The following is a 16,275-nucleotide window of genomic DNA, read 5'->3' as shown; positions in this document are numbered from 1 at the left end:
CAGTACTTCATCCTGCCTGTCTATCTATGCTATGCTATGCTATTTCTATAGGAGCTGTCACTTTGAATATATAGCATGGAAGCTGAGGTAAGGTGATGCCAATTTTTAAGTCAATTATCCATTTATTGGCCTGGTTGTTTAAAGTGGTAAGCACCTCTTGCAATGTGCTGAGCATCATTGTCTCTTCTTGTGGTCAGTAAGATGGAGAGGTCTTTTTGCTAAATCTGTGGGTCTTTCACTCTCAGCCCTGGAGTGCCCCTTGGAGAACAGCCAGTACCAGCTCTGTGGAACAGCCTGCCCAGCCACCTGTGTGGACCACTCGGCCCCCAGCAACTGCCAAGACCCCTGTGTGGAAAGCTGCCAGTGCAAGGATGGTTTTGTGCTGAGCCAGGGGAAATGCATACCCAAGAGTGGCTGTGGGTGCCTATTTGAGGGGCGCCCCTATGCCCCCAATGAGAGCTTCTGGCTGGATGAGGCATGTGGAACACGGTGCATATGCAACGCAGACTCTAGACAAGTTGAATGCGTGCCTGATAGTTGCAAACGTTTAGAGACATGTGGACTAGTGAATGGCATCCGGGGCTGTTACCCCTCCAGATATGCCACTTGCTCTGTGGCAAGGAATCTACACTACACCACCTTTGATGGTCAGAGATATAACTTCCAAGGCACCTGTCGCTACCAGCTCACAGCTCTGTGCAAGAAGGCAGAGGGGCTGGTGGACTTTGAAGTTTATTTCCAGGAGAACAACACCACTCCTCTCCAGATCAGGATTTCTGAGACAGACCTCAGGGTCAGCACTCAATTTCCTGGCAAAATTATGGTGAGTTTCAGAAATCACATTTAGTGTCTGAAATATTTCTGGAAAGTCACTTGTGTGATCAAAAATCAGTTGCAGAAAAAGCATAGAAGGATTTTCAAGAGCAAGGCAAATATTAAGAGAATTCTTGTGGGAGTGGAGAGCCAATAAAGAAGCTTAAGGATTGTGGCCATGTGGTTATCTTATATCTCTGTGAAATGCCAATGGCATCCAGAATATGTGAGAACCTGAGGAGCTGGGACTTAAGTAGTACAGAGAAGGGGGAACTGAAGTAGCCAGTGCCAGAGGAAATCAAAATCTGGCTGGAACTTCCACCATTGGTGAGTGTTGTTTCATATCCCTTGCGTTTTGCATTAACAGGTGGATGGTCTCCTGATGAATCTTCCCTTCTACCTGGAGGATAAGAAAATCACAGCATATAGAAAGGGTTGGGCCACAGTGATCCAGACAGACTTTGGCCTCAGCGTGACCTTTACCGGATGGTCAGGGCGCACCACAGTCACGCTGCCTGTCACCTACGCGGGGGCCGTGTGTGGTCTGTGTGGCAACTTCAACAGGGACAGGGAGGATGACTTGCTGATGAGGGACGGCACGCTGGCACCCAACCCCGGCAGCTTTGGCCAGAGCTGGAAGGTGGGAGACGTCCCTGGATGCTCTGCAGTGACGATACCTCCATGTGCAAATCTAGAAGCTATTGAACAACAGCAGCGACTGAGCAGAGGGCAGTGTGGGCTCATTCTGTACAGGGCTGGTCCCTTCCGAGGATGTCACCGCAAAGTGGACCCGCATGGATACTTCATAGACTGTGTGTACGGCTATTGCTTCCTGAGTGGGCGGGAGAGTAACGTCTGCCAGGCCATTGCTGGCTATGCCGAGGCATGTCAGGAAGCTGGAGCTGTGGTGTATTCCTGGAGGACTCCAAAATTCTGCTGTGAGTCCCCTTATGTTTACCACTGGTTGCCATATGGGCACTGTTCATTTTTGTTGGCTGGCAAATGTTGATCTAAACACTAAGCTTATCCTGTTCTGCAGAACATTTTTAAAGGTCTCCTCTCCTCTTAAGAATAGGTACACCACAGATAGTATCTATTGGACCTGTCCACTCTGCCTGTCCTGTAAGTGTGTTGTCTGGCAGTGGCCTCTTCTTTGTCCATCTAGTCCTGAGTTTCCCTGCTGAAACTGGAACATGTTATGTTTGTCCATTGGGACCGGGCTGGGAACCTACCAATTAATCTCATACCAGCCACCACTTGGATTTTAAACACTACTGTCCTGGATTCCAAACAAAAAGCTGTTAGTCAAACCATGAATCCAAAACACGAATTAGAACCGTAGTCCTTGGAAAGAGTTTGTCTCCGATCCCATAAGAACATAAGAATGGCCTACTGGGTCATACCAAAGGTCCATCTAGCCCAGTAGGCTGTCTGCCAACAGTGGCCAGCACCAGGTGCCCCACAGAGGGTGGACCGAAGACAATGATCAAGCGATTTGTCTCCTGTCATCGTTCTCCAACCTTTGAGAAACAGAGGCCAGGGACACCATTTCTATCCCCTGGCTAATAGCCTTTTATGGACCTAACCTCCATGAAATTATCTGGCTTCTCTTTAAACTCTGTTATAGTCCTAGCCTTCCCAGCCTCCTCTGGCAAGGAGTTCCACAGGTTGACTACACGCTGTGTGAAGAAGAACTTTCTTTTATTAGTTTAAAACCTGCTACCCATTAATTTCATTTGGTGTCCTCTAGTTCTTCTATTATGGGAACTAATAAATAACTTTTTTTTATCCACCCTCCCCACACCACTCATGATTTTATATATCCCATTGTCTGGCTTCTCTGACTAGGCCAGTGCTTCAGACCTTGGGTGATGCCTTTAGCTATTTAACCAAAGCAAAGCAAACAGAAAATTAGGAGCTTGAATGAAATTGCATGTCCTGCAATGGCTCTCTGTGCACATTGCTAATGCACTCGGTGAGCTAACTCTGTTCTTCTTACAGTTGCATCCTGTCCCCAGAACAGTCACTATGAATTCTGCAGCAGAAGCTGTGATCTGACATGCAGCAACCTCTATGCCCCGGTGCAATGCACGACCCAGTGCAAGGAAGGCTGCGTGTGTGACGAGGGCTTTGTTCTCAGTGGCGACCGCTGTGTCCCCGTTTCCCAGTGTGGATGTCTCCACAGAGGGCTTTACTACCAGGTCGGGGAAACCTTCCACCCAAGTGGCTCATGCGAGGAGCAGTGCATTTGTCAGGCTGGGGGAGAAGTTGTGTGTAAGGCTTTTACCTGTGGTACTGGTGAGCAATGCGGGGTGGTGGACGGTGTCCGGAAATGCCACCCATTTGGATCTGCCACCTGTTCTGCCTCTGGCCATCCCCACTACCTCTCTTTCGATGGAGTCCCCTTTGACTTCCAAGGCTCCTGCACCTACATCCTGGCCAAGACCTGCACTGACTCCAGCAACCTGACGCCATTCACCATCCGTATAGAGAAAGAATCCTGGGGCAGCGGGAACGTGTCCGTGGCCAAGCAGGTGTCCATCCAGGTGTACGGGATCACACTCACCCTGCTGCAGAACAGACAAGGGCTCATCATGGTAAGTCCTTCTCCACATCCTCATGCAGATCATTCTGAGTGTTCCTTTTGGACAGGGAGATTCTTTTCTGGTATGTACTGGTTTGTCCCCTCATGGCTACTTGCAGGGGGCCTGCCCCTGTTTCCCCTCTGGAACTTCTGAATAACTCTTGGATATTCTCATAATAACTTTCCTTCTGGGTGTCTGGCTTATGAATGTAACGCACATCACAAGTTATGTTTTCAAGTCCATCCATTTCTCTCTTTTTCTGGTTACTCCCAGGCATTTCCCGCCTGTCTTCTCACTGCCCAAGGGGGCGGGGATTCTGTGCACATCTTTATATCTCTTCAAATTCTGCTTTGTGCAGCGGCACAGAATCCCTTAGCCATAAAACTGGACATGGCAGAAATGAGTACTCCTGGATGCTGCTATGTGAGCACAAGCAAAGTGTCCTGCAGCTCAGATACATCTTCTCTGCCTCTTCTTGATCCATACCCCATATTTACGAATATCAGTTATTTGGGAAACCCCTTCACATACCTCATGTTTTGCAAACATGGGATGAAATTTCTCCCCATGGGATCTCTGCTGGACTCTCTGTGGAAGAATCTGCTCCCGTGGTCAGTTCTCCAGAGAAGCTTGTCATTTACCTTGGAACAAGTAGAAATTGGTCTAGATGGGGAGGGAGGTCAGAGCTGAATGGAGAAGGGTTCATGAGAAAAGTGGGTTTTAGGAGAGAGTCTGAGATGAAAAAGAAGAGGTATACTATATTGTCATGAGAAGGAGATGCAGGCCAGATATGGGTGGAGGAGATAGGGATGGAAAAGAGGGAGGTTCAAGAGGGAACATCTGGGCAGATAGGGAGAAGAAAGAAGAGATGTAGGCCAAGGTAACAAACTCCCCCTGGAAGATGTGGATAAGTCAAACTCACCTTGGAAGATGAGGATGTAATTCCAAATCTGGAAACATGGGCCATTCTGGATTTACTCCATGTGTGAGTGTGAGCAGAATCTGAAAATGCCTTGTTCCATCTTCTGGCCAGGGTCCACTGCTCCTGCTCACAGGAGAATGCCATATCTCTTTCAGGTGGATGGGGTGTTCCACAATCTCCCTATGATCATGGCCAACAGACAACTCCAAGCATATCAGCATGGCACTAACATCCTGGTGCAAACTGACTTTGGCCTCACGGTGAGTTACGACCTGGTTTACCAGGCCAGAGTCACCATTCCACAGCGATACCGTGGCCACACATGTGGCCTGTGTGGGAACTATAGAGGACGGCAGGACAGCAAGTTCCTGCTCCCCAGTGGAAAGGCAGCCCCTGATGTGGCAGCATTTGGCTCTGCTTGGGAAGTCCAGGTCCCAGGAGAATCCTGTATAGACAGGTGTGCTGGGAACAGCTGTCCAGTTTGTGAAGAAAAGAAGAAGGACGTCTTCAAACAGCGCCACTACTGCGGGCTGCTCACAGACCCCAACGGCCCCTTTGCCGCCTGCCACGGCACGGTCAGCCCCAGCGTGTATTTCAACAACTGCCTCTATGACGTGTGCCTGGCCAACGGGGACTCCCCGGTCCTGTGCCAGAGCATCCACAGCTACGTGACAGCCTGCCAGGAGGCTGGGGCCTCCATCCAGCCCTGGAGGAGCGCCTCCTTCTGCCGTAAGTGCCGGGATATTGATGGAGCTCAGATTGCCAAGATGCACTGGGTGTGGGACAAGAGGGGAGAGGGAGACAGCATTTCTGAGAATGAACTTCCAGACTCCTGGGGTTCTTCACAGAATCTTGCTAGGGTGAACCAACACCCACAGGTGTCATTGTCTTCTCCTGAGCTCTTCTCTTATGTCTCTGGCCCTCTATCCCATGAGATGAGATTTGCCAGCCAATAATTTTTTCTCTCTCCATTTAAGCTATGAGCTGCCCTGCTAACAGCCACTACCAAGTCTGTGCTGACCTCTGTAGCACATCCTGTGCTGGAAATATCACCGACTGCCCAGAGAGCTGTGCAGAAGGCTGCCAATGTGATAATGGCTTCTTGTTTGATGGCCAGGGCTGCGTGCCTCAGGGGAGCTGTGGGTGCATCGAACAGGGGAGATACTACAAGGTATAGCTTCTAGGGATGGAATTTGGGGTAACAAATAGGAGGGTAATAAAGGGGAACCTGCTGAGGCAGGGACGTAACTTACATACCCCTGCATGTGACCTTCCCACATGATCCCCCATGTGACTGGCTCCCACCTCCTATTCTCTCCCCATCCTGTCCCAGGGCACATTCCTGACAGTGGCTGGGTGGGGAAGGCTGGCTGTGCATTCTCCCAGGCAGCCTCTGGCAACACTGAACGCTTGGGACACTGCCCAGTGCAGCACAGCAGTGCCTGGGAGAGCGCAAGCACTGCCCTGTACTGGGCAGTGTGCTAGGCAGGCAGACTAGCTGGAACTGGAAGAGGAGACGTTCTGGCCCTGGCTCTGCCACTAGCTTTTGTCCCCACAGCATTTTTGGGAAGGGCATGTGACCTTTTATGCCCCTCCCACAAGTCACCTCTGGCTGGAAGGGACCTTGGGAGCTCATCTAGTGCAGTTCCCGGAACTCATGGCAGGACTAAGTATTCTATTCTAGACATCCCTGACTGGGGTTTGTCTAGCCTGCTCTAAAAAAATCTCCAGTGATGGAGATTCCACAACCCACATAGGCAATTTATTCCAGCGATTAATCACCCTGACATGAAGGAAGTTTTGTCTAAGTCCAACCTAACGCTCCCTTGCTGCAATTTAAGCCCATTGCTTCTCGTCCCATCCTCAGAGGTTGGAGAGCAATTTTTCTCCTTCCTCCTTGCTCTTTGTAGCAACCTTTTATGTACTTGAAAGCTGTTATCAGGTCCTCTCTCAGCCTTCTCTTCTCCAGACTAAACAAACCCAGTTCTTTCAGTCTTCCCTCATAGGTCATGTTTTCTAGATCTTTATTCATTTTTGTTGGTCTTCTCTGGCCTTTTTCCAATGTGCTCACATCTTTCCTGAAATGTGGCACCCAAAACTGGACACAATACTCCATTTGAGGCTAGGGATGTGAAGGGTTAACTGATTAACCAGTGAGCATCATTCTTCATGGGTGAGGCTTACCAGTTAAGGTTAACTGGTGGGCCTGACTTGGCTGCCTGCCTGCCATGGCAGATCTGTTTCAGACAGGAGCTAGCTGCTCTGGTGCAGCCCCTGCCTGCAGTGGGCCTGGACACTCTGACTGGGATTCTGGAGCAGCTCCGGCCTGTGGTGGTGGGGATGTGTGTATGGTGGTGGGAGGGGGAAGGGGAGCGGGGAGTGCTCCAGCCTAGCAGGAGTGCTTCCTACTTGCCCTCCTTTAATTGGTTAACTAGTTAAGCAATATGTTTAACTGGTAAGCCAATTAAACAGGATTTTATATCCCTAGCTGAAGCCTAATCAGTGTGGAGTGAAGCAGAAGAATGACTTGTGTCTTGCTTTCAGCACTCCTGTTAACACATCCCAGAATAATGTTCCCTTTTATTGCAACAGTGATACACTGTTGATTCACATGTAGCTTGCTATCCACTATGATGAGCAGGTCCCTTTCTGCAGTCCCCTTTGTAGACAGTCACTTCCCATTCTGTATGTGTGATTGTTCCTTCCTAAGTGGAGCACTCTGCATTTGACATCATTGAATTTCATCCCATTTCCCTCAGACCATTTCTCTAGCTTGTCCAGATAATTTCTGAATTTTAATCCTAACCTCCAATGCATTGCCCCCCTCCACAAATGTTATCAGTGCACTCTCTGTGCTATTATCTAAATGAAGATATTGAACAGGAGTGGACCAGCATGACTCTCCTACTCTCTGGGAACAGTTCTCCAACCAGTTCTGCACCCCTCTTATAGTAGCTCCATCTAGGTTGCATTTCCCTAGTTTGTTTATGTGAAGGTCATGCAAGATGTTATCAAAAGCTTTGCTGCCCCCCATCCTCGAGGCTTGTTAGCTTGTCAAAGAAAGCTGTCTGTCTTTAGACCAGAGGAGGCAAAGTATGGCTCATGGTCTGTGTCTAGCTCTTCAGATTCTTTATTCTAGCTCTTGACTCCCTGCTAGGGAGTGAGGTCAGGAATTTGCCCTGCTCCAGTGCTCTAGACGGAGTGCTTCTGTCCAACTCTGGACTCCATGTGGCTTCTGCTACCAGAGCAGCCCTGGGAGTCCTGCACACTAATCCTGCCCCAAGCGCTGGCTTTGCAGCTCCTATCAGCCGGGAACCACGGCTAATGGGAGGTGCAGAAATGGTGCCTGTGGACAGGGCAGTAAGCAGAACTACCTGGCTATACTTCCACATTGGAGCTGGAGGAGGGACATGCCACTGTTTCCAGGAGTTACTTGAGGGAAGTACCATCTGGAGCCTGTACCCCTAAGCCCCCCTATATCCCAAACCCCTACCCCAGCCCTGATAGAATCATAAAATCATAGAGCTGGAAGAGATCTCAGGAGTCATCAAGTCCAGCCACCTGCCCAAGGCAGGACCAACCCCAACTAAATCAACCCAGTCAGGGCTTTGTCAAGCCCAGACTTAAAAACCTCTAGGGATGGAGATTCCACCCCCTCCCTAGGTAACCCATTCCAGTTCTTCCCCACCCTCATACTGAAATAGTTTTTCCTAATATCCAACCTACACCTACCCCACTGTAACTTGAGACCATTGTTCCTTGTTCTGCATCCATCACTACTGTGAACAGCTTTTCTCTATCCTCTTTGGAACCTCCCTTCGGGAAGTTGAAGGCTGCTATCAAGTCCCCCCTCACTCTTCTCTTCTGCAGACTTAACAAACCTGAATCCCTCGGTTTCTCCTCATAGATCATGTGCTCCAGCCCCTAATTATTTTGGTCACCCTCCGCTGGACCCTCTCCAATGCATCCACATTCTTTCTGTAGTGGAGGGCCCAGAACTGGACACAATACTCCAGATGTGGCCTCCCCAGAGCCAAATGAGAATTATCTGATCTCCCTCTCAAAGGGTGTGTCTAGACTACATGCCTCCTTCGACGGAGGCATGTAGATTAGCCAGATCGGAAGAGGGAAATGAAGCCGCGATTAAAATAATCGCGGCTTCATTTAAATTTAAATGGCTGCCCCGATCTGCCGATCAGCTGTTTGTCGGCAGATCGGGGGAGTCTGGACGCGATGCCCCGACAAAGAAGCCTTTCTTCATCGACACAGGTAAGCCTGGTTTCACGAGGCTTACCTGTGTCGATGAAGAAAGGCTTCTTTGTCGGGGCATCGCGTCCAGACTCCCCCGATCTGCCGACAAACAGCTGATCGGCAGATCGGGGCAGCCATTTAAATTTAAATGAAGCCGCGATTATTTTAATCGCGGCTTCATTTCCCTCTTCCGATCTGGCTAATCTACATGCCTCCGTCGAAGGAGGCATGTAGTCTAGACACACCCAAACTGAACTGTTCAGTCCCAGTTTGAAATGCCCTCCTGTACCCCAAACCCTCATCCCTGGCTCCACCCTAGAACCCAAACCTCCAGTTAGAGCCCTTACTCCAGTTTCCTGCCCCAGCTAGAGGCTCCTCCCACACCCTGAAATCCTCATTTCTGGTCTGACCCCCGATCTTCCATGCCAGTCCCCAATTTCATGAACATTCATGGCCCTCCGTAGAATTTCCATACTGAGATGTGGCCCTCAGACCAAAAAGTTGGCCCACCCCTGCATTAGACACAGAAATAAAGTTATGACACAATATGTGTCCTCACACACCTCGCCACACAGCTTTGGGGTTAGCACTGCCAAAAATATTCTAAATAATCATTTCCAGTCACATTGCCTCATTTCCCCCTTTCCAAACACCCCACAGCCCAGCGAGGTGGTCCTGACGAACGAGTGCCAGCAAAGCTGCACCTGTGTTCCTGCCCAAGGGCTGACCTGCAAAGTCCACCGCTGCGGCAGCGGAAAAACCTGCCAGATCAGACATGGTGTCATGGACTGCATCGGAGAAGGTAAAGGACAGTTACTTAGTGCAACATGCCTGTGGGTTGCTGCAGGAGTGGTGAGTAATGTAGTAGTGACCATGTCTCCTCTCCTTTTTCATGTTCACTCTTTCCCCTTTGTTTAGCCTGGCACCCTGACCTGAACAGTTACGGGATTTCAACTTGAAAGATGGAAACAGCTGGGCTGTGTCTAGACTGGCATGATTTTCCGGAAATGCTTTTAACAGAAAAGTTTTCCGTTAAAAGCATTTTCGGAAAAGAGCGTCTAGATTGGCATGGACGCTTTTCTGCAAAAGCACTTTTTGCGGAAAAGCATCCGTGCCAATCTAGACACGCTTTTCCGCAAAAAAGCCCCAATCACCATTTTTGCGATCGGGGCTTTTTTGCAGAAAACAAATCTGAGCTGTCTACACTGGCCCTTTTGCGCAACAGTTTCGCACAAAAGGACTTTTGCCTGAATGAGAGCAGCATAGTATTTCCGCAAGAACACTGACAATCTTACATGAGATCGTCAGTGCTTTTGCGGAAATTCAAGCGGCCAGTATAGACAGCTGGCAAGTTTTTCTGCAAAAGCAGCTGATTTTGTGGAAAAACTTGCCAGTCTAGACACAGCCCTGTTGGCTAGAGTATCTGCTGCATCCTGCTCCTGGAGTGCATAGCAGAGTAGGGTGGGCAGCTGCCAGAGAGTGGATTAAAACCATGGGGCTGCTCTACATGGAGCTCCCTGGCTGTAGCCCCACAGGAGCCATTGATCAGCTGAGCACTGACCGAACCCATCACATCTCAGACACTCGCCTTTCGTGCTCTGTGCTGCCCACATTGTACCTGCACCTGTGCGGGCATTGCGGGCTGGGAGAGAGAGGACCTGGTTTTGCTGTGGTCACCCCCAGGCAAAGATTCTCTTGGCATGGGACTTGCGGGGAATTTGTGAACAATGCAAAAGCACTGTGCCTGTGACCAAAGGGAGAGAAACAGTGGAGAGCATGGTGATTGGTAGATTCAATGAGGTGAGGGGGGAGAGATGGAAAGTTAGACAGATGTTACTGATTAGTCTGGCATATCTCCTCTGTCCTTTCTCTTTCCCTGCTAGGCCCTCCAAAGCCACCCTGCAGTGTGGTTCTCTGTGAGAAAGGAGCAATTTGCAAGATGATAGATGGGCAGCCGGAGTGTGTACCAGTCTCCCAGGCCACGTGCTCGACTAGGGGCTACTTGCATTACCACACCTTCGATGGTCGGGCGTATGATTTCCACGGTGCCTGTAACTACGTTGTAGCCAAGACTTGCAGGAGTGACTCTGTCCAGGCCTCCTTCCATGTCACAGCCAAGAGTGAGAACAGTGGGAACACCCAAGTCTTCTACATTGTGTCGGTGACCATCCAGGTGTACGGAGTCACCATCAGAGCACGCAGGGCTGAGATGGGCTTTGTGTGGGTGAGTGCTGGGAATGTCCAGCCTGTTCCTATGCCCACCCTGTTGGCTTTGCTGCATAGAAGGCAGGAAACTACAGACCTGACCTCTACATAGAACTACAGTCTAGACCAGGGTTTCCCAACTTATGGGTCGAGTCCCAAATATGGGTCACCATTACATTCAAAAGGGTCACCAGGGGTCTCCCCAGGTGGCTCTTAAGGAGCCATTCACACATTTTTTTGAATTGCCCTGGATCATAAAGTCTTCCTGAATTGTCAAAATGGGTCCCCGTCTGGAAAAGGTTGGGAACCGCTGGTGTAGACAGTGGCTGGCGTGGTCAGGCTACCTTGAAAGCAATATCCCAACATGTTGCAGTGGGTATTATCACTGATTTGATGGGTGCTGTCACCCACACAGCAGCAGTTTGGTAGGAGATATGGTGCACTCTCCCCTGTGCCCGTCATGGCTCCAGCGAGTGCTGCATGGTACAGGGAATGGTGTGGGGGTCAATTGGAAGCTCTGTTCCCTCAGAGTCACTCTGATCCCTGTCCTGAGGGGAGCAGGGTGGCTGACAGTGAGGGGAACTGTCAGCTCTGATCCAAGCACCCAGGAACAGCATGTCATGCAGGAGCAGGGCAAATTCTGCTCCACTGAGCCCAGCCTTCTGCAATTTCCAAGCAGCTTCTAATGTCCCTGGGATTCCTCTGAGATCTCACCTGAGCAGAATCCAGGGGGATCCTCCTAGATTGAGGAGAGTGGGGAAATGGAGGCGCAAGTAGGCAGCTCAGGGCCTTTGTGCTACAGAGCCGCCTCCAGCCTGAGGTATCCCAGCGGCCCCTGGACGTTATAGTCAGCTTCTGGAGACCTCTCGTCCCTCGAGTGATGCTGCTAACAGCACTCACCCATGCAGTCTAACCCCTCCCCCCCCCGCCCCTCTGGAAGAGCTCCAACCAATGCAGCCCCCATCACTAACAGAAGCTCCCAGCAATTCTTAGCACCAGCTCTTACCTCTACAGTGGGTCATACTGTAACCATGGGTCCAGTACTGCTAGTGAATCCCAATGGATCCAACTCACAATTTTCAGTGAACCTGGACCCAAATCTGAACCACAATTAAATTATAGAATCACCACATCGAGCTGGCTAGAGAAAGCTGATTCCTTTGGGGAGAGGATCTCAGTCATTGGAATATTAGTTTCCTTCCAATGTGGAATGAAAACCAACCTTCCTGGATATTTGGGAAAAGGGGGTGGAAAAGGAACCATCTACTGAAAATGTTTGGATTTTAAAGAATAGGCAAATATTAGTGAAAACGGTCAGAGTAGAGCTCAGTAGGTAGATGAAAGGCCTGCAGATGCGACTGTGACCTTGGCTCTTTCTTCTCCCTGTTAAGGTGAATAACACCAGGGCCCACTTACCCATCTCGCTGGACAACGGGGCCCTTCAGCTCTATCAGAGCGGCACCTCCCTTGTCCTCCGCACCAGCTTCAAGCTCAGGGTGTCCTATGACTGGAACAACCACCTGAGGGTCACCGTCCCCCGTGACTTCTCCAACAGCTTGTGCGGCCTGTGCGGTAACTATAATGGGGATCCCACTGATGACTTCCAGACCCCAGACGGGGACCTGGCTCCCAGTGTTGCCGCCCTGGGGAGAAGCTGGGCAGTGGAAGATGAGGAACAGCATTGCTGGCATGACTGCATTGGGGGCTGCAAGCCCTGTGCCGCCAGCATAGCCAGAAAGTACAAGGAGGAGGACTCATGTGGCCTGATAACCAAGGTCTCAGATGGGCCCTTCAGCCAGTGCCACGCCAAGGTGGATCCTAGAGCCTACTTGGACAACTGCGTTTACGATCTGTGCCACACCGACGGCTACAGGAAGGCCCTGTGCGAGGCCCTGAAGGCCTACGCGGATGACTGCCAGCTGGAGGGGGTCAGGATTGGGGACTGGAGGCAGCTAGCCAGATGCTGTGAGTACAGAGTTGTATGCCAAGGTCTGTGCTCTGGCACTCTTGAGTTCTAGCCCTGGTTTTGGGAGTACCACTGACAACTTTCTAATAGCAGAGAACCAAATTATATCTTCGTCTTGCTTCTTCTGCGAGGCTCCTCCCTGTCCCTCCATCGCTCATCCTTGCTCACTCACTCATTTTCACCACGCTGGGACAGGAGGTTGGAATGGAGGAGGGGTTGAGGGCTGCAGCAGGCTCTGTGGTGGGGCTGGAAATGCCTGGTTTGCAGTGCAAGAGGGGGCCTCAGGCTGTGGGGAGTTTGGGGCGAAGGGACTCAGAGTGAGGAGAGGGTTCTGGGTTGAGCTCTTCATGCCAGTCCCTGTCCTCCAATGTCCCAAGCACCCTTGGGTCCCATTGAGGCCACTGGGATTCCAGGGTTCTCAGAGCGCCCCGAGATACAGCCCCTCTGTTGGCATGAACACTGCTTTTGCCTAGACACAACACGATGTTAATCTGTGTCCCCTTCACTCCCCAGCCCTGGAGTGCCCCCTGGAGAACAGCCAGTACCAGCTCTGTGGAACAGCCTGCCCAGCCACCTGTGTGGACCACTTGGCCTCCAGCAGCTGCCAAGACCCCTGTGTGGAAAGCTGCCAGTGCAAGGATGGTTTTGTGCTGAGCCAGGGGAAATGCATACCCAAGAGCGGCTGTGGGTGCCTGTCTGAGGGGCGCCCCTATGCCCCCAATGAGAGCTTCTGGCTGGATGAGGCATGTGGCACACGGTGCAAATGCAACGCAGACTCTAGACAAGTCGAATGCCAGGCTGCCGCGTGCAAACATTCGGAGACGTGTGGGCTAGTGCACGGTGTGCGGGGCTGTTACCCCTCCAGCTACGGCACCTGCTCCATGACAAGCAGTCGTCACTACACCACCTTCGATGGAGAGAGATACACCTTCCAAGGCACCTGTCGCTACCAGCTCACAGCTCTGTGCAAGAAGGCAGAGGGGCTGGTGGACTTTGAAGTCTACTTCCAGGACAGCAATATTGCTCCTGTGCAGATCAAGGTTTCTGAGACTGACCTCAGGGTCAGCACTCAATTCCCTGGCAAAATCATGGTGAGTTTCAGGAATCACATCTAGTCTAGTTGGTGCAGAAAGGGCATGGAAGGATTTAAACAAAACTGACAGACTAAACTGAATCCTTATGTACATAGGGAGCAAATGGAGACACTTAAGGGTCAGGGAGAAGCGGTTACATGACATCCGTGTCAATAACTTTCAAGATATATTAGAACTTGGAAAGCTGAGGCTCAGGTCAGACATAGGGGAGTGAGCTGCAATGACCATTATCAGGGAAAAAGGTATTCTGCCCATTCTGGGAAGATGGGATCCAGGCAGGCTGTAAAGAAGAGAGCAGCTCAGCCGGGACGAAGATGTCAGGAGCTGTAGATTATTATAACAATGCAGCTCTGTGCTGCAATCAGAGGTGAACAATGTTCCATGTCTCTTACGTTTGCAGGTGAACAATTTCCTGATTAGTCTCCCCTCCACCCTCGAGGATAAGAAAATAACTATGTATAGGAAAGGCTGGGCCACAGTGATCCAGACAGACTTTGGCCTCAGCGTGACCTTTACTGGTTGGTCAGGACGCACCACGGTCACGCTGCCTGTCACCTATGCGGGGGCCGTGTGTGGTCTGTGTGGCAACTTCAACAGGGACAGGGAGGATGACTTCCAGATGAGGGACGGCACGCTGGCACCCAACCTCGGCAGCTTTGGCCAGAGCTGGAAGGTGGGAGACGTCCCTGGATGCTCTGCAGTGACGATACCTCCATGTGCAAATCTAGAAGCTATTGAACAACAGCAGAGAGGGAGCAGAGGGCAGTGTGGGCTCATCCTGTACAAGGGTGGCCCCTTCCGAGGATGTCACCGCAAAGTGGACCCACACGGATACTTCATAGACTGTGTGTACGGCTATTGCTTCCTGAGTGGGCAGGAGAGTAACGTCTGCCAGGCCATTGCTGGCTATGCCGAGGCGTGTCAGGAAGCTGGAGGTGTGGTGTATCCCTGGAGGACTCCAAAATTCTGCTGTGAGTCCCCCATGATCACCGCTGCTTGCCCCATGGGTGTTGTCAGCTCTTGTTGTCTGGTAGATGTGGGGCTAAACACTGAAGAACATGTTGAACAAAGGTCTCTCTCAGCAGGTTGGGTTCAGCACTGGTAATGCCCCTGGCTGCTGCATCCCGGGCCATAGAAATATTGCTAGGGATATAATATACTCTTCATGACCAGTCCCATCCTTGGCTTTCCTTCTGAGACTGGGACATAATAGTAGCTGGGCCTCAAGTGGGCTTACTGATTGGAATGCTTGTCCATGAGGAACTGGGCTGGGAACCCACCAACACATCCCACACAAGCCATCCTTTGGGAAATCATTTTCACACAACTGAGTGCAGAGGCATAGGGATAAGGGATCTTTCGGAAAAGGCTTTCTTTTCCGAAAGATCCGCATCTAGACTGGCGCTTTTTTCCGGCAAAGCTCCGAGCTGGAAAAAAGCGGCAGCCATTTTTATGCAAATGAAGCGGGGGGGATTTTAAATCCTCGCTTCATTTGCAATTGCGATGTGTCTAATTTGCATCCCTTTTACAGAAAAGGGATGCAGTCTAGACACAGCCCAGTAGTGAAACCATGAAATAATAAACCCTAGAAGGGGGATTATCTGCATCCCTTCTCCTGGTGCCTATCGGGCACCCAGTGTCCCAGATCTGGGACCTAGTTGGACACGTTGCCTTTTTATTAACCAAAGCAAAGCAAACAGAAAATTAGGTGCTTGAATGATACTGCATGACCTGCAATGGCTCTCTGTGCACATTTCTAATGCACTTGGTGAGTTAACTCTGTTCTTCTTACAGCTGCATCCTGTCCCCAGAACAGTCACTACGAATTCTGCAGCAGCAGCTGTGATCTGACATGCAGCAACCTCTATGCCCCGGTGCAATGCACGACCCAGTGCAAGGAAGGCTGCGTGTGTGACGAGGGCTTTGTTCTCAGTGGCGACCGCTGTGTCCCCATTTCCCAGTGTGGGTGTCTCCACAGAGGGCTTTACTACCAGGCCGGGGAAACCTTCCACCAAAGTGGTTCCTGCGAGGAGCAGTGCATGTGTCAGGCTGGGGGAGAAGTTGTGTGTAAGGCTTTCACCTGTGGTACTGGTGAGCAATGCGGGGTGGTGGACGGTGTCCGGAAATGCCACCCATTTGGATCTGCGACCTGTTCAGCCTCTGGCCATCCCCACTACCTCTCTTTCGATGGGGTCCCCTTTGACTTCCAAGGCACCTGCACCTACATCCTGGCCAAGACCTGCACTGACGCCAGCCATCTAACGCCATTCACCATCCGTATAGAGAAAGAATCCTGGGGCAGCGGGAACGTGTCCGTGGCCAAGCAGGTGTCCATCCAGGTGTACGGGATCACACTCACCCTGCTTCAGAACAGACAAGGGCTCATCATGGTAAGTCTTCCAGCTTCTCATGGACAGGGAATTTATTCTATTCTATACA

The 16,275-nt window shown here is 50.9% G+C and overlaps 1 protein-coding gene across 1 annotated transcript in view; it reads left to right on the top strand.

Moving 5' to 3' along the window:
* Positions 1–16,275, top strand: part of LOC102449199 (IgGFc-binding protein-like) — a 120,648-nt gene that overhangs the window by 37,907 nt on the left and 66,466 nt on the right. The window contains exons 7-17 of the mRNA XM_075907483.2: positions 246–823; positions 1,181–1,751; positions 2,815–3,410; positions 4,476–5,049; positions 5,298–5,491; positions 9,232–9,373; positions 10,455–10,795; positions 12,168–12,741; positions 13,256–13,833; positions 14,237–14,807; positions 15,631–16,226. Coding sequence (XP_075763598.2) covers positions 246–823; positions 1,181–1,751; positions 2,815–3,410; positions 4,476–5,049; positions 5,298–5,491; positions 9,232–9,373; positions 10,455–10,795; positions 12,168–12,741; positions 13,256–13,833; positions 14,237–14,807; positions 15,631–16,226 — 5,315 coding nt within the window. The remainder of the gene's footprint in view (positions 1–245; positions 824–1,180; positions 1,752–2,814; positions 3,411–4,475; positions 5,050–5,297; positions 5,492–9,231; positions 9,374–10,454; positions 10,796–12,167; positions 12,742–13,255; positions 13,834–14,236; positions 14,808–15,630; positions 16,227–16,275) is intronic.

This window comes from Pelodiscus sinensis, chromosome 22 (genome assembly GCF_052426305.1).
Source record: "Pelodiscus sinensis isolate ZL-2025 chromosome 22, ASM5242630v1, whole genome shotgun sequence".
Taxonomy (NCBI): domain Eukaryota; kingdom Metazoa; phylum Chordata; order Testudines; family Trionychidae; genus Pelodiscus; species Pelodiscus sinensis.
Note: the sequence above shows the minus strand (reverse complement) of the source record. Positions and strands in the feature narration are given on the sequence as shown.